Source organism: Mercenaria mercenaria, chromosome 18 (genome assembly GCF_021730395.1).
Source record: "Mercenaria mercenaria strain notata chromosome 18, MADL_Memer_1, whole genome shotgun sequence".
NCBI classification, from domain to species: Eukaryota; Metazoa; Mollusca; class Bivalvia; order Venerida; family Veneridae; genus Mercenaria; species Mercenaria mercenaria.
In genome coordinates, this window is record NC_069378.1 from 24465800 (window position 1) to 24485209 (window position 19410).

General features: G+C 35.5%; 1 protein-coding gene across 4 annotated transcripts; it reads left to right on the forward strand.

Annotated features, from left to right (window-relative positions):
- Positions 1-13692: 13692 nt before the first annotated feature.
- Positions 13693-16651, forward strand: LOC128550656 (procollagen C-endopeptidase enhancer 2-like). 4 transcript variants are annotated; one of them, XM_053530113.1, is made up of 5 exons: positions 13693-13843; positions 14722-14940; positions 15465-15641; positions 16047-16099; positions 16526-16651. In XM_053530113.1, exons 1-4 carry the CDS (start codon positions 13756-13758, stop codon positions 16076-16078), a joined length of 516 nt encoding a protein of 171 aa, XP_053386088.1. In that variant the 5' UTR covers positions 13693-13755; the 3' UTR covers positions 16079-16099; positions 16526-16651. The 4 variants fall into 4 exon arrangements, with proteins under 4 accessions (XP_053386088.1, XP_053386087.1, XP_053386086.1 ...); XM_053530112.1 differs by having other exon boundaries at positions 16047-16651; XM_053530111.1 differs by lacking the exon at positions 16047-16099.
- The last annotated feature ends 2759 nt before the right edge of the window (positions 16652-19410 follow it).

Sequence of the window (19410 nt, forward strand, 5' to 3'; positions counted from 1 at the left end):
GATACACGGAAAGCTGATGCAGAGGATCTGTCGAAGCCATGTTGTAAAACATAGCTATAACTAACAATATTTCCACGTTCTCCTTAATGCCTATCAAATGGTACATCATTCAATTTCACCTGATATTCTAGCAATAGACTTTCACATACCTTTGATAGTATTTTTTTCTATTTGACTATTATTAAATTAACAGAGTATAAATGAAGAACATGGAACAGTCAGAAAACCATTCATACCTAGCCGATGAAACAACTCATTCTTCTCGTTCTATAAATATTCAATTTTGAACGTGACAGTCGGTATTCTGTAATAAACATTGAAGAAAAACTGTTTTATTTCTTATCATTGAATAATTTGTCAGAGATAAGCCCAGTGGGAACTGAACTAAATACTTTGCGGAAAACAGAAACCTAGTGCCACATGGTATTAAACATGTTTGAAACAGAAACCAATAAAGTCCGACAGGAATGCTTCAAATACAATTACAACAGAGCAAACTGCGACAAACAGTTGATCTCTCGCTGGTATTTAAAGCGATTATATTATTATTACGCTATGATTGCAGAAAATGTTCCCAAAATAAGATAAATTGCAAAACACTCTGCAACAATACAAGCAAATGTCATTCTTAAAGACAGAAAAACAATCTATTTTGCTATCACAATGGTTCTTTTTCATTCTGTTATTTCGCATCATTCTCCAGTCATTCTCTAAACATAAGAGCCTCTATCGACAGATCATTTTGGCCAACCAGAAAGAAAATATGAAAGAATAATAAAGGATAAATTTTAATGAATTAAATAATTATTACTAGAAACAAATAATATTTTATCTGTGTTTGCTTTTATTTTTCAATGTTCGGTTGTATTTACGTGGAATATTGGCCAGTAAGTCAATGGTCGAAAGTCGACGGTCTTCATGGATTTTTACGTTTTTATCCTGCTAGTTATGAATTAGACTTTGGCAATGACATGCTTATCAATAACTTATCTAAAACAACAGTTCATTGACGTCATTGAGAAGCTGTTTTAGTGTGTAATATTACATGACTCCTGGTGTCTATAAATCGTCAGTCCATAGTCTGTGCTATTGACCAGTCAACAGTTCAACACTTACTTTTGTTGTGTTCAAATCAAAACTTGAAAAATATATTATGAAAATCTATTTCTCATGTCTTCAGGACCTTGGGCAATAGTTTTGACTATAGCCCGGAAATCCATCTAATAAATGAACATCATTCACCTGTTGACTTTTCTATGTTTTTATCTTTATTATCTGAAAGGTGAATTTTACAATCAGAGATAAGTATTTTACTACGTTATTGGGTGCAGAAATTCAGATACAAAGTCATATGGATTACCTCATCAATAGCTGGTCAAAAACGACAACCACTGACGTCATTGACATGCTATTTGAAAACTTCAGAGCATAAATAAGAGGTCTACTAAGTCCCCCTCTACTCCGACACCTAGTCATTAGAGCAGTAGACAATCTCCATCTGCAACGGTCTGTGTATCAGCATACCTTGGCTGAAGTCCAGAACATCCTGACTGTCGAGACCAGTGTTGCCAAGGACCTGAAAAGGACCTGAAATATAAGGTCAGAGTCTTTGACGAGCGCCATTACGAAGAACAATCTTTACTTTTGGTTGGGACAGTCGGGGTTTAGTGTTGATGTGATGTTTTCATTGATGTCAACTTATATCTTCGCGACGATAAAGTACAGACTTTAGTCGACCACACGAGTATTGTTGACATTCAAGACAGTATTTGGTAGAATTAATCAAAGACTATATATAGGGTTAATTATCGGCATCACACTGTAACTAAAATAACCATGCATTCGTTTCCATGGTTAATACGATATCATATGTACACGTACCTTGCGTCAGTCACATACGTACAAAGCTGCACTGATTTAGCAAACAACTATCTACATGCCCAGATATGCTACTGTGTTCATGACTGGCCTATTCAAAAGCATACGCTAGCGTCTCCGTTGTGAAGGGCAGCTAATTCTTTTTCAATACAGGTCACCCATGACTTCTTCATCTCAGTGTTGTTATATTTTCTGGTCCTTCGGGATCATTGATTTCAACTTATTTAGATTTGAAGATTGAATAATGCTTAAGCCGGTGCTAGGGGGCGTGGGCAGTGGTGCATTTTTCAATACTGCTCATGAACAGACTCGATCAAACCGAGTCTGCAATTTTCACTGTTTGCCTTGTTTTCGGTGCGTCCGAGGGATCTACTTTCCAAATTTTATTTTATTATATATATGTGTTTCTTAGATGATTGTCCTTCAATATACAAAGTTTGAAGAAATTCTATTATTGGGAAACATTTCGCCCTACTCTTATACTGAGACTCCAGCGTACGCATTAAATTGTTTTAGAACATGCAAACGCTACTTCGAAATACCTTTATTGGGTGCAGAATTCATTTTACTGTCAAGGAGCGGCATCATTTAAATTGGTTTTATGCGTTTTTTTCTGGTAGTGTGTTTTATGGATAATTTGAGAATTATAAATCTTCGAGTGCTCTATGTGCTTTTAACACTCCTGGCATATTCTGTATTCTTCGGTCTTGTGTCTTAATTCCTTTGGCACAATGCTCGTCATAGATGATGGGAAGATCTAAGAGTAAAGAATCTGCCAGACAGGATTATAAGCAGATAAAGTATTCGTAGATTTGTGATTCTCAAATAATTCATAAAACACATTACCAGGAAACAACGCATAAAACCTATTTTAGGAGCTTAACACGCTGCCGCTCACTGACAGTGCAGTGAATTAAGCAACGAGTAATTGTATTCTGAGACATTCTGAGCATGCGCAAAAAGCACTTTCAGATGTATGACGTAAAGTGAATAGCATGTTAGGGCGTAAACCACATGTTTGCTCAGTATGTGACTTTAATGGTTACATAATTATGTGACAGGCATGAGACACAAATGACTTCAAATAAACCCTTAACACGAAATCCTGATCTTTTTATTTACAATGCAATTTATTCTGCAGTATACAAGCATACTGGTACTACAAATATTGCGTTCTGCGGAAATTGAATTGACTTAGGTGTTCTATAACTATTTAAATGCACTCCCGAATCTATTTGGTTTACGTGCAGCGAAATAATTTCGTCGTTTCGTTTAAATCATTGTGATGCTCACGCATGTTTCAGTTGCCTTTGCCTAATTTGTAAATGTTTGCGTTCGAATTCAGTATAAACACTATCTATTCAGACTTTGTGGGGAATTGAAGGCCAGGTCTCCATGCTAACTGTCATAAGAGAAGTAGCGGTCATTGTTCGTATGCTTATAATTATGATTTCAGTATTATATCCGTATTTAATCATTATACTAGTACAATTTATATAAACTTTGAACGATGCATAATTACACGGTCATGGTGCACACTATATGTCGCGAATTATACCATAAGCACTGCTTGTGTAATTATATGCACCCGAGTCAGTTGATGTATAAAAACATACTACTGCTCCACTAAATAAAAATTACTAACATTGGGATAAGAGTACCATGAATGGGTGCTTTAAACCTGGCGCGCTAATGTACCAGGGAAGCTTCTGATATTGGACCCTCTTCCATATTTTGCATTATCTTCCTACTAAATCACTAGCAGTGATGGATTTCTGGTCGCGACTATAGATAAGTCTTAATACAAATAAACGAACGTAAAAATAAAGGTATCAAAAAGCATACTTTGTGAAAGTTGGTATCTACTAATTCCGATTGTGTTTTTTAACATAAAACGAGATTAACCTTATACAAAAGAGTTTGTAAAATGTTAATTCAAAGGATAGTAAGCTCATTGGGCATTAACAGTATTAACGAAAGCCACAACGTTATATAACAGTTTAATATGTCTATGAAAATACTATCGTGCAGTATGCTGGTTTGAATCATTCTCAAACTTTTGCTTAATTATTCTCTATGTGACTGCTCGTCAGTTCATAATAAACTCCGACATTTGTGCGATATCTGATAGCTCTTTGCGATCATCCCGTCACATAAACACTGGCGATTTCTGATTTAATCAAGAGAATGGGTCTTATTGATATTTACTGAATCAAAGGAGAAATGCAATAGTTCTTTCAAATTCGTAATTAGATAAGTGTCAAATGAAAGACACTCATTTTCCTTAGACTTCACACAGTGACAAGCAATAGCGTAAGGAAGTGCATTGTACTTAATTATAACTCTGCCTTGTTTATCTTTTTAATTAACTCCCTTTATTTGACTTTTTCGCAACAATTTTGTGCCTAGCATAACTCCAAAACCATCAAAGTGGTTTTGTTAAAACGTCATGCAGTACCAGAGGCCATTGGGAGGAAGTATAATAACAAGAACCATAACTAACTCTGCCTAAGTTTTGTATAACCTAATTTTATAATTCATATTTATCCAAGGTATAAATGTCCAAGTGTTAAGGGAATTTTATTAATCTAAATACGAAATACAAAGATGGAGGATATTTAGGCAATGTACAAGAGTTTACGTTCTGAAGTATCTCCCATTACTTAATTTTACTCAATCTGCTCATTTTTGGAGCTGAACACCTAAGCCATGAAATTGTAGCGTAATACAATGACAGTGACTATCACTATCAATAAAACAGTGGAGTATACAAGAGCCATCACTCTACTTTGCTTACTTTTTTAGTAATTCCCTTTGTAAATTAACTTGCAGAAAGCTCGGGAGATTAACTTCAACGAAGCATAACTCGATGTGCTGATAGGAATTTTACTGAAACAGCAAACAAGGACGGAGGATACATTAACGGTAAACCATGCCTTCACATATTTACTTTTCTAATTACCTTCCTTTATTATATACAAAAAACTTTGTCCGGAACATAACTCCAAAAGGAAAGTCGAGACTTTCCAAAAATAGTTCACAGTTACAAATTACATTGAGAGGATATGTAGTGTACAAGAACCATAACTCTACTTTCCCGACTTTCCATTTAGTAAATCTACATGAAACTTTTCGAATGGAATTTATTTAAACTTTACGAGCATTAAAGAAATACAGTATGTATAAACCATTACAACTGCATACATAATGAACACAGTTGTTCTCGGTTACTCCCGTTTCTTCTCTTACTTGACATATATGCACGCATGTATTTCCTTTTCTTTGTCACTGTCTACCCTACACGGATGACTTGCCTTAGCAAGGGAGGCTACATGGATCTCTTGTTGAAACAAAATAAAATTACGTAAATGTTGAAGTCAGAAAAGTTCTGGTTTCACCAGTACAAAGTAACAAGCGGTTTCTCCTATACATGATATACTAATTTTTTTGTGACCCTAATTCCAGTCCTCAAAAGTATATGTTCTAAGCAGCATGTACAGTAGTTACCAATTCAATATCGCGTTTTCATCATCGTACCATCGCGTTTTCACCATCGCACCATCGTGCCATCGCGTTTCCATCATCGTACCATCGTGCCATCGCGTTTTCATCATCGTACCATCGCGTTTTCATCATCGTACCATCGCATTATCACCATCGTACCATCGCGTTTTCACCATCGTGCCATCGCGTTATCACCATCGTACCGTCGCGTTTTCACCATCGTACCATTGCGATATCACCATCGTACCATCGCATTATCACCATCGTACCATCGCCTTCCGGTAGTCATGCACAGTGGTACAGTATATGTGTCAGTAATTTTCACATTGCACTATGTACCTTCTACATCCTAACAAGAATAACTCTTACATCCAGCTTTTTATTAACTTTCATGCATACATAGACACAAAGGACGTGGCCTTGAAGATTTTACACAGTTTTAATGAGTTGAGCACTGAACATTTTGAAAAACATTTTGCAAAACAGCAGAATCTAAATGGTAACTTTCTTCTCACAAAATACATTGAGATACATTCATCTATTGTTGACAAAAATTCAAGTGTACGGAACTACGCCTTTCTAACCGGAAGGCGATGGTACGATGGTGAAAAGGCTATGGTACGATGGTGAAAAGGCGATGGTACGATGGTGAAACCGCGATGGTACGATGGTGAAAACGCGATGAAAACGCGATGGTACGATGGTGAAAAGACGATGGTACGATGGTGATAACGCGATGGCACGATGGTGAAAACACGATGGCACGATGGTGAAAACGCGATAGTACGATAATGAAAACGCGATGGCACGATGGTACGATGGTGAAAACGCGATGGTACGATGGTGAAACCGCGATGGTGATAACGCGATGGTACGATGATGATAACGCGATGGCACGATGGTGAAAACGCGATGGTACGATGATGAAAACGCGATGGCACGATGGTACGATGATGGAAACGCGATGGCGCGATGGTGAAAACGCGATGGTACGATGGTGAAAACGCGATGGCACGATGGTGAAAACGCGATAGTACGATAATGAAAACGCGATGGTACGATGGTGAAAACGCGATGGTACGATGGTGAAACCGCGATGGTGATAACGCGATGTCACGATGGTGAAAACGCGATGGTACGATGATGATAACGCGATGGCACGATGGTGAAAACGCGATGGTACGATGATGAAAACGCGATGGCACGATGGTACGATGATGGAAACGCGATGGCACGATGGTGCGATGGTGAAAACGCGATGGTACGATGATGAAAACGCGATATTACATCGACATTTCACCATCGTACCATCGCACCATCGCGTTTTCACCATCGTTCCATCATTGTTTCATCATCGTGCCATCGCGCCATCGCGTTTTCTTCATCGTATCATCGTGCATCGCGGTTTAGTTTTAAATAAAAGTCACGATTGTCCAAACGGAACACCGTAACATGGTGTTAAATGTGGTAGTATATGTGATTTTCTTAATGTGTTATTATGTAGATAATATTCCTTAACAAATACGACATTTGTCGTCCTTGAACGCTTTAACGTTCTTATGTTAACATGTGTTCTTTTAAAGAAATGTATATTTCAGTGAATTCGTTTGTATATACTCATATCAGCACACATCATTAAGCTCAAGGCAACAAAAAGGCAACATATGTCTCAGATATTGACTTGTTTATACATTAATAGAAAATGTAAAGACTTGATTCATATATGATCGACACGTTCTCAAGCCCTTAGTCATCCAATATTAAATCTCACATACCTTTACAACAGTGTGTAAGCATTTCTTACGAAACGCAACGTTACTGTTGGAATGTTTACAATTTATACTTTTGGGTTCCGCTTAAGCCGGTGCTAGGGAGCGTGAGGGGTGTTGCACTTTCCGTTACCTACAATGTATCATGAACTGACCGCGTTTGCTATTATTCTACTTGGTTGCATTCTATACTTCAAAATGATCTTCATACATATTTTATTAACTAAATTTGTATCAAAACAGCAATCTTTTCGTGCCGTGTGGCGGCCGTAATAGTCTCCACGTACTTGGATTCAGTGTTGTTATATTTCCCTTGTGTCCTAAGGATACGTCATTCGAAGGGGCCTCATATATTGTACTATGATTGTTATCATTTTGTATCAAGTGCCAGCGGTGCATTTTGTTATTTTGTCATATTGTCAAATGGGTGGGTGGGGGGGGGGGGGGGAGAGAGAGATGAATGATGAATTGTAATATGAAATGACAAAGGAAAAAATTCAAGAGGCTTTGCAAATTAAGAACACCTTTAGTTTCACTTTGTGTTTTGTCACGTGATGTAGTAAGATGACGGATGAACATTTTGTGAAGAACGAACTTAAATTTGAAAAGTAAAAGGGTATTTGAAATACTCTGTATATATTTTGGAAGAATACTAGGATATTCATAATTCTTTTACAAAGTTGCTTCAAATGGACAGTGTCAAGCACACATGGAGGAAGTATTGAGACGACTTTTGTAACACAAAACAGATTTTACTTAGTTTAGTCGTTGACATTGTGCGTTCAGACTCCTATAGATACACCACGAGCAAAAACAGTATTAGAACCCTAAAAAAGTGTAAATTCAGAAATGAGCACGTATTCGGCATTATCAAACGATAATAAATTTACAAAAACTGGCCAAAATGATGAAATATGTCTTTAGATGCAATCAAATAGACCAAACGATAAGTCGAGTTGATTGTGCAGAACGCTCCTTGACGAGCAATTATTATTTATGGAACAATTAACATACTATAGTCCGTTTTATTTGACCTGGCGGGGCGGCGTTAATCTCTGACATATGCAAATAATGGTAATCTCAAAAGAACGAGCAAAATAGGTAGAGGAATAAACGGACATCGGACATTATGCTAGGGATTTTGCCCTAAGTTCAATGCTATTTATTGACTTCAGTAGCTGATAGTTTTATATAACAGCTTCGAATACTGATACATAAAAAAAATAGTTTTATTTCATATTCATTTTCTTGAAATTCGAACAGTTTATAACTAAGGGTCATATTTTTGAAAAATTTAAAATGTGTATTTTTAGTTAAAATAAGCACTGGTTTTTAAGGTATGTCTACTATGAAATATTTTAACACAGTATATAAACTTATACCAGGCAGATTATCAGTTTTATTGACGTTTTTGAAAATAAACGAAACGGAAAAAATTAAAGTGGAACAAAACTTTTAGTCCCTAACTGTACTTCATTTATTTCCACCCGAGTGCCTGTGATAACACTGTGCATTGATCATAGCCTATTGTTTGTTTTCTATACATCTATTGCTATACTGTATTTATACACATGTACAATACTGACCGGGCATTATGTGGAGGATTATTATTGAATACATGCAGTGGTGTAGCTGGCCATACATTGGCTTAGCTGGCCTTTTTTCAGTTGAAACTGAGGGGTGCAAGAGACTGCCTATTCCACTGTGGGTTCAGGGATGCCTTACTTTTTACATTTTATATAACAGAACTTCACTAGCTAGTATCAACATTTATATAGATATTCTTGGGGTGTCTGTGTTAGTTCTTTGAGGTCCTTACTAGTATTTCGGTTGGCTTCAAAATAAGTTTCAGACGTGTGAGCGAATTGATGTTAATTCTGGGGGTGTCTGTATTAGTTCTATGGGTATCAGCGTAAGTTTTGGAAGCAACTGGGTTAGTTAATGAGATGGTGTCTGGTGTAGTAATGTTAGGGTATAGGATGCTGGATCGAATAAAAGCAAATGTTGCTCTTAAAATGCATTCTAGGTTCACTTCAACTGTGTCATACAAAAGGTAAAAAAATTGCACCTAAGTGGCACTATTCCCATAGAAGTTCGTCTGTTTTTCTTTGTCATGTTTACGTTGAAGACACATATGTAATATGTCGAAGCCACTTGCTTGGTTCTTGACTTAAGACAAATGCAGTTGTCTCAATCCTGATGACACTCAATCGACAGACTTAGACTGTCAAGAGGTAACAGATCTGATTGAAAAATTCATAAGATATACATATAACGATCTGTCTGCTTTCTAGCTTGACTTTCTATGTTCGCTGCTTATTTAGTTTAGTGTTTTCTGTGCTTGAAATATTTACAAAAATGAATAAAACTTCAGATATGTAAGGTTTAGGAAACACATGCAATAAGTGTCAAATATTTATGTAAAACTTTATTTACTGACACCCTGTACGTAGCTTTTTTTTTTTTCAATTTTAAACACTTTCTCCCTGTGACCAAGTACCATTTTTTGCAACATACGTATATAATAATTATTTACAAAGGCGTGTTAACTATTTTGTTGCGCCACTTGCGGGAAAGATGTTTAAAACAAAAAAATGATTTATGTCCATATTTTAATAGAAAAGAGAATGAGAAATGTCTACAAAGTCTTCTTTTTTGTTCATAAACTTGTAAAATGAAGTCGCATTTATCAAGAAATGGTCTTCAACTATCGTAACTATGCAATTTCAGAAGTCTATCCCTATGTCACTTTTTCCTTAATCGGATAGGCAATCTGAATATGAAAATGTCCGAGGTCCTTGTTTCATTCCGTAATCTTCGGTAACCAACGACTAAAATTCAACGCTACATTGGTTACATGTACTACATACCCTGCACAAAAATGTAATGGACCGTCGCGAAACCACGCCCCGCCAGGTCAAATAAAATGCACTATATTTAGCGTTAATCTTGACTCTAGGTCAAGAAGAAATAACTTATTAGTTTGCGGTTTATTAGATACAAACGAAAATACTTACTACGTTTTTTTTTTTCAATTAAGGTTTGTTGTTGAAGCAACGAGTGACAGCCACATTCCTCGTAGACCTATTATCGCAGTATTCCGTTCGGTGGAATGGTAGCAAAGTTAATGAATATAAGAATAGATTAAATTTTTAAAAATCTAAAACATCACTGGGCATGCTAATTGGTGATATTAAGTACATAGTACATTTATTTAAATATTGATATTGGTATTTTACAGTTTTTAAATATCATGGATGGTGTTTGTTCACCGTTATTTAGTAAATATGCTAAATGCAACATACAGAAATCATCAGATAGATCCAATTATGTAGAACGTAAACACTGGTATGACGATGAGCGTGCACTAAAGCGGGAGCAGTTTTATTTTGGTTTGAATAACATTAGATTTAATAAAACAGAGAGTAATAGAATAAAGCTTACTTAGTCTAGATCAGAATATAAAAAGTCATAAAGCAAAAGAAAATGCATGATCGTAAAACAATATAGATAACCTAAATGAATTTAGAGAATCAAATGCAACGTCATATTGGAAATTATTATACGAGTGTACGTACCAACAAAGTTTCAAAACAAAAAAAAATGTGTATAAATAATTTTGCAGCTGATTTAAGTCAATTAATCCCGAATTCCGTTTAGAACTTTCAGATAAATGAAGAAACTTAAATTTGTATTTAACCCTTACTATGCTGGACACCATTGATTTTGCCTTTGAAGCCATCCGTGCAGTCTGATCATGATCTGCACTGTTCGCCATTCATTCAGTATTTTTTGGTAAGCACCCCTTTTAACAGTTTATAGTACTGTCCAAATTGAAAGATGGACAATTTAGCAGGGTAAGGCGTAAAAAAAATTTGTTTCCGGTATCCCGACCTACCCTAAATTTTTGGCCCGACCCTAAATGTTTTTATGGCCTTGGAAAATATTTTTTTCAACTTTTTAACAAAAAGATGCAAAACTGCACTTTTTATGCTTTAAACATAGCCAGTGATGTTAGAAATCAACTTACCGATGCTCTAAAGGCATAATCCCCTTATTTGTAATCATTTTTTCACAAAAATAATTTCCGAAAAGTCCCCCTTAATAAAAAAAATTTCCCAAATAAAAAATAATTCCGACCTACCTACCCTATTTTTTTTTCAGCATGTTACCGGAAACAAAGAATTTTTTTAAACACGTTGATGCTCGGTTCAGTCTAACACAGGGAACAGGTTTGAACTATTTCATAGAACTGTAAAACAGGGAATATAAGATGAAAGGGGTAACTTTGGCATTCTATATTGATCGATATATACAGTCAAACCTGTCTGAAAAGCCCACCCAAGGAATAGCAAAAGGTGGCCTTTGTTGACAGGTTGTATCTTCCATCTATAAACAGGTTAAATATATATTTATTATGGTCTGATGGCACTTAATGTAATCTGGGAGCATTTTAACATTCTCGGTGTAATCTTTACAGACAGCTACAAGGGATTTTTTTTAATGGTGGTCTTTAGTCCTTAACAGGTTTTACTGTATATATAGTCTATTGCACTTAAGAAGCAATGGAATGAGATTTGCACAGGTGGCCAAATGCCGCCCCCCCCCCCCCCCCCCCCCACCCCTCTTGACTTTGCACAGTGGATGCATTTAGCCGCTTAGTTTATACCAATTTATTTTATCTGATTGTAGTTCATTGAGTCACTTTCGAGTCCGGTTTATCAAAAAGTCAGTAATGGTGTCTTTTAGGAGATGCAATTGGCACCTGTTGGGGTTCGAACCTGTACCTCCTGCGTGAGCGGCCAACACCTTATCAAGGGCCACAACTGCCAGACCAGACACAAAAAGTAAAACTGAGCTGCCTTACTTCACTTGACAATTATTAGTTTTGTAAAGTTTGGTGGCTGTCAATAAAACGGTACCAATTTTCGGGACGTATGTACCTACGTACACTCGCTCTCTTACTTATTCGTTTGCACAGACGGAGAAAAGCAAATCTATTTGTCCCACCCGCTTTCCCAAGATCCAAAAAACACTTCACATACTCGTGTTTTTGTACTGCTCTTACATTTTCCATGTATAGGGAGTCATATCCGGATTTGCACATACAGCTCCTCAATAGCAAGGACCTATATATGAAACCGTGTTACGAATATTAAAACAATATTGCAAGATATATTAAATCCCTTGATGGAAGGCAGCATTATGAACTGGACACGAAAGTGAAACAAACTGACTGACGAACAATGTAGTTCCGAAACCGACCTAAATACTGGCAAGGGACTAAAATGTTGATAATAACACATGAAATTGCTAATTAAGTCAATCAGTGCAGTAAAAAAGACCTTTAAAAATCATTCAGTTATCATTCAAAACCCATGGGAATGACGGCAAGACTGTTTTGTGAAAGAACTGCTTCAAGGAAGTGTTTTAAACTGTACCAGATTGAAAGTGCCAGGCAAAAATGGAAATGCTCTTGAACTTAACACCTGCCATGGATAAATTTGCGCCGTATTCCCGGGAGAAAAGTGTTTGTAGTAATATCAACATGATACTCGTACATGGGTTTTAGAACGTTCGGCTTTGTCAGCCAGTCGTTCACTTTTTGTGTTATGAAGATTTTCAATTTTTCCCACGAATTATTTCAACATGCAACCGAGATAAAAATCGCTGCTGAAAGATATTAAAATTCTTTCTGAAAACCTGTGAGAAAATATATTAATGCTGTTGAGATGCATGAATTGAAAACATATTTTATGCTTCTATGGTGGCTGATTTCTGCCATTTTGGTCTGGAATGTTGGCGTGTTTGAAGAGCGCCAACACGCCGATACCTCAGAATGACAAACTAGCGCGCCACTACGACAAAAATTGTATTTGCCTATCGGCACACTGATTTGTCGTTTTCGCACCAGTTATACAAATACAGCTTTTGGCGTCCTTTAAACGCGCCACCATGCAAAACGACAAATTAGCGCATCAGTTGACAATACTCTTACGCTGGGCTAAGCTGTTACAAAAATGGTGGTCGAAGTAAATACTAAATAGACTTACCAGATTTTGAAGCTTGATAAAATCCATGCTAACATAATTATTAACATGACGTACATACCTACTGTTGTCTTTGTGTTGTACAAACAGATATTTTAAACATATTACCTAATTAATATCAAATTACCTAGCGAACGACAAAATATCAAAATCCCAGTCGTCAACCAATTCTCGTCAAAATTCTACAACACTTCTCAGAATAAACTTATTTGATTAACAGTATGTTAAATTTGAAAACAAGAGTTTAAATGAACAACACACTTGATATCAATGACAGCTTGCTATCGAACTGAAAATACATTTTCATCGTGAAACAATACGGAATGACAACTTACGTATCATTATGACTGACACTGTATGTAAAACTTTTATTTCCAATAGTTATAAATTACAAGGGGAAATACATGCAAAAAGATGTTCCTTTTCATATGGGCCCCTCCCAGCAGTCAGATAGAATGTCACATGTGTGAAACTTGTGAAATAAATGTTTTAACTTTATAAGGAATTTATCAGACTTATTAACGAGAAAGCAATTGTCTTAAGTAGAAAACAAAATGTGTCTGAAATTTGAGATGGCGATTATTTATTCATGTCTTACAGTTTTGATTTTCTGGACTTGGCCTGTCTCTGGACAAGATTTTAGTAAGTATAGTATTTATTTGTTACTTAAAAGTTAAGTGTTGAATATAAAATCTAATATAGCAGGAATAACACAAGTTTGCTTCGTTATAACGTCCCGATACCTTAGTTCGTGCACCAACGAATCCAGAGGGTTTCTGCAATGCTACTACAGGATAATAAGAAAATGCGATAAAGGTGGAAAAAGCCGGACTAAATGAATATCAAGTTGACCGTTCTTTACACTTTGCATTTGTATCCAGATGGACATCTCAATATTACTAATAAATGTCAAACTTGACAATAACGCACAATTTTAAAACACCTTAAAACAAATACATACTCTACATATATGTATTAAATATAAAAGTTTAAAGTATATTTTGTTGTGGCATGTTTTATCGTGTAAATATAGCAGCATGCAAACGGAAACACTAACGTTGCTTTTTTTTCTTATTTGTTTTGTTTTTTCATGAACACTTGAATATAAATTTCTTTCACAAATAAAATTTCGAGTAAAGATGAGATATGTCTTTTTACAAGTACGTGTATTTATTCCTTCATGGACATGTATTTAATTTTCTTCTTTCTGTTACTTCATAACTAACAGAAATGCTGATATATTGATCAATTTTATCTCAAGTATGATTGTCAAGAAAGTGTGTTACAGTTACGAAAATAAATTGCATTAATTTACATATCTAATTGAAAAAGTGATGGCTTTTGAAAAATTGAAAAGTGTATAATTACATTTCTGATTTAATAATTTCCAGAACAATAGATCGTTTTACAGTTTAAAATTAAAGTGTTTCTTAATTTCAATGACTTTGATGTAAATCTGGAAGCATGCTGCTTTAATATATGTATAATTATAAATTTATTACATGTTTTTATATAAACAGCAAATTGTGGCGGAGAGCTTTCAGCCAGTTCGGAAAGAAATGGGGCAGTAATATCACCAAATTTCGTTGATAATTTGCGAGATGTTTACCCTCATTATGCAAATTGCACATGGAAAATTAGATGTGGGACTTCCAAACAAGTTGTTATCAATTTTGGTATCTTTGCCCTAGAACGTGACACAAATTGTGACAGTTTTGACTGGGTTACTGTTGACAACGGTATGTTGGCTATTGTATATAACTATTGACCTTAAATTTGCATTAAATGAATACTTAGTATATGTAAATGGGAAAAAAGCAAAGTAAAACACTGCCTACCGTATGGTACAATGGTATAAAATAAAACAACGTATGTTATTCAATTCTATGATCAAGACAACTACTATTTCCTTAAACCCAATTTGGTTTATTTAGTTTCATTTGAATTTGTAGGTATGGTTGTGGTACTATGTTCAGCCTTTCCACCACAGCCGTTACAATTATTGTAACGTTTTACAAATGTCATTCAAATCACTCATTGAATTATTTTCTAATTCGTAAACTTTATTGTAAAATAACGCGTCACAATTGCAGCAACATCGAGTTATGCAATCACATAACTTTTTAAAAATCGCTAAATATGCATCAGTATATAAAATGTATCTTTTAAGGTTAATAGCTACATCTATTGCTGCCTTACATTAGAAGTCTGTTATCCAAGAAAACGTTTAGTAAAATTTAACAAATACAAAATTAAGGTTTAGGTGAGGTCATCAAAAATGGTGATCTTGGACGATTTTGTGGAGACACTTTCTGTCGTGGATACCAAGAAGGCTTTTTCCCGTTCAACGAAATTGTAAGCAATGGGACCGTTGTGACTATAAATTTTAGGAGTGATTCGTCAGTTACTTCTGCAGGTTTCAAATTCACATATACTTGCAGTAAGTATTTACATCATAGCAACTTATTACTTTTTTCTGCCGTTGAATATTTAGCATTTATGAAGATATATACTGAAGGTTTAACAATAAGTATAAAGTAATTTCTTGGTAATTATTTTTTTAAAGTATATAACAAAGCTTTTATATGTATCTTAAACCGTAAAATACCAGTTTGAAATTATATTTCCAAATTATTTGAACATTTGCCATCCATTTGTTAACATTGCAATTCCAGGGAAGGTAATCTAGACTATTTATTTTCCAACAAAAAAATTATATAGTCTGTAGTTGATATATTTATTAAACATTTGTAGGCTGTTTGAATTATGACTTTATTTCAACTTGTTATGATTTTTTTTTCCAAATGTATTGCATGTTTTTGTTGTTGGTTTTCACCTGGTTCAGCTGGGGAATCGGACTCAGAAAGTGATGATTAAACATAGCTGTCTTTACCAGAGGTACGATTTTGCTGTATCAACGCTTATCTACTTAACAGGGGAATGGCTCTTGACAAAAACATTTTCTCATTTCTCTTTTTAACACATTTTGATTAAGATAAGTGCCATTTTCTAAAGGTGTGTCCCCATAACAATTACCCTGCTATTTTTCTAACATGGACTGGTCCAACATTCAATCTGAGAAGTACCACTTATCATCAAAAGGGGTGTTCACTGAAAATTTACTGACTGAATATCGAACAGTGCAGACCATGATCAGACTGCACGGATGTGCAGTCTGATCATGATCTACACTGGTCACAAAGGCAGAATCAATCGTGTGCAGTATGATAAGGGTTAAATACGGAACGAGATTGCTACTTGATAAAGATTAAAAACAGGATACATATTTAGCTTAGTTATCACACTTTATTTATTATATTTCAGCCATAACAAGACGATATATGAAAATAGAGATGACAACAATATCCAGATGACAACAATATAGACATTAGCTGAATTTGTGTATGATTCTAAAGCTTTAAAATACTTAATAAAGTATAATTGCATCTTTGTCGATTTTATTGTTTATAAACTGTATCTATAATATTGAAAGACATTCACTTCTGTTTATGACTTACAAGCCTATTTGGGTCTGATGAAATATAAATTTTCAGACAAATATCTCCAAAGAGTGTTAACAAGTTTTTTTTATGTGATTTGAGCACATGACCATGTTTTTGATCCCACATGACCAAGATACGAACTTGACCTAAAGGTCATCAAGACAAACATTCTGATTAAGTCTCATGAAGATAGGGTCATAAAGGTGAACTCTATAGTGTTAACAAGCTTTTCCTTTGATATGATTAATGACCTAGTTTTGACCCTTCAAACCTGACCTAGAGGTCACCAAGCCAAACATTCTGCCCAATTTACATGAGTTTCAAAATTAGAATGTGTTTTTAGAGTGTTAACACGATTTTTCTTTGATCTAGCCTAGTGACCTAGTTTTTTAATCCTACATGAGACAGTTTCGAACTTGACCTAGAGATGATCAAGACAAACATTCTGACCAAGTCTCAAGAAGATAGGGTCATAAATGTGGCCTCTAAAGTGTTAACAAGGTTTCCATGTGATTTGACCAGGTGACCTAGTTTTTGACTCAACATGACCCAGATTCAAAACTGACCTAGAGGTCATCAAGACAAATATTCTGGCCAATTCTCATGGGTTATAAACGTAAAATGCAGAGTCTAGAGTGTTTACAAGATTCTCTGATCTTACCTAGTGACCTAGTTTTTGACCCCACAGAACCATGTTTCAAACTGACCTATAGGTCATCAAGATCAACATTCTGACTAAGTTTCACGAAGATAGTGTAATAAATGTGGCCTCTAGAGTGTAAACAGGCTTTTCCTTTGATTTGACTGGGTGACCTAGTTTTTGACCCTACATGACCCAGTTTCAAAACTGGCCTAGAGATCATCAAGGCAAACATTCTGAGCAAGATTCACGAAGACAGGGTTATAAATGTCGCCTTTAGTGTATTAACAAGATTTCCCTTTGATTTGACCGGGTGACCTAGTTTTGACCCCACATAACCCAGATTCAAACTTGACCTAGGGGCCATCAAGACAAACATTCTGACTAATCCTCATGAGTTTCAAACTTAAACTGTGGACTGTTAGAGTGTTAACAAGATTTTCCTCTGACGTAACCTAGTGACCCAGTTTATAAAACTACATAAACCAGTTTCAAACATAACCTAGAAATTATCAAGACAAATATTTTGACTACTTTTCATGAAGATAGGGTCATAAGTGTGTCCTCTAGAGTGTTTACAAGCTTTTCCTTTGATTTGACCGGGTGACCTAGTTTTTGAACCCATATAACCCAGATTTAAACATTATCTGGAAGTCATCAAGACAAACATTCTGACCAATTCTCGTGAGTTTCAAACTTAAACTGTGGACTCTAGAGTGTTAACAAGATATTTTGTCTGGCCTAGTGACCTAGATTTTAACCCCACATGACCCAGTTTCATACTTGACCTAGAGGTATTCAAGACAAACATTCTGACTAAGTTTCATAAAGATTGGGTTACATATGTGGCCTCTAGAGTGTTAACAAGGCAAATGTTGATGGACGACGGACGCCGAACAATGACCGGTCACAATAGCTCACCTTCAGCACTTCGTGCTCTGGTGAGCTAAAAATTAACACTGCAAACGACTCTGAAATTTATAACCGAAGTCCATCTTTATGTCAAGATATAAAATAGTGTCTACATGATCACATAAATTATGTATGACCGAGTGGTGAGGTTACACAAAGCTGATATTATCTAATGATTTAACTGTAGATTCTTGCATAAAAACTACTTTTTTTCCACTGGATCCGCCCATGTATTAGCGGGAGAAAAATCATGTGCAAACAAGGCAGTTCACGCGCTGTTAATACCCGATTTTTATTTTTGAAATGCTTTCCCAGGGACGTATATGTATTTCTGCGCAGACTGACATCTGGTATCTGCGTCTTGTTTCTTTCATAGAAACCTCTTCTTGAAGTATAAAAGATGCAATCTAAACCATAGAATGTTTTGCTGTATCAGTAACTAACGGCAAATGCACTGCCCCCAACAATGTTCGTACTCGTTTCTTCCCTTGTTTACTCCCCTTTTAGAACTCGGCGTCGATTCAGATTTTGTAGACAACCGTGAATGTTAAAGAATCGCGTGTAACCTGTGCGATTCTTTGTTTTCATTAATCATATTTATGATTTTGGTAAGTCGGTATGTTTTTATCTAATTTCTCGAAGAATTTATATAAACAGCTTGGAAGCTTGACACTACGTTCGTACTCATCCGTACTCCAACTGTGTCCGTACTCAAAATAACTCGAATGTAAAATAATTATTCTTGAAATTGTACTTGAGTCCACCAAATTATGAACTGATATGAACAATTATTGGTAATTTTATGTTTGTAATAACGAGAAATAAAAAAATCGTTTAAAAATCCTCAGGATGTGCTTTTGATAGTGTTGTTTATTTCTGGGCCCTGGATACGGATATTCAAAGGTGCTCGCTACAGTTTTTCCGGACGGGTCGATATTTACCCCCAACACCATGCCAATTTGCTTGTGTTTCTAATCGATGTAGGCATACAGACACTAAATAGAAAAATTGCGCGAAAAAAAAATGGTAGTCGCATAATGGCGGATACAAATAGTTCTCAGTTTTTTTTTTTTGCTGTGTAGATCTATTTTCCTTATTTCCTTTGCATTTTTTTTTTGCTAAAATCACATGACAGGTCTATGCTTGACATGTAG

Bases quoted from the DNA above. Each gene is read 5' to 3' on its own strand.
- LOC128550656 (XM_053530110.1), top strand. From the start codon at position 13,756: ATGTGTCTGAAATTTGAGATGGCGATTATTTATTCATGTCTTACAGTT. The intron at 13,844-14,721 runs GTAAGTATAGTA...TTATATAAACAG, and splicing joins TGTCTCTGGACAAGATTTTA to CAAATTGTGGCGGAGAGCTT. The intron at 14,941-15,464 runs GTATGTTGGCTA...ATTAAGGTTTAG, and splicing joins CTGGGTTACTGTTGACAACG to GTGAGGTCATCAAAAATGGT.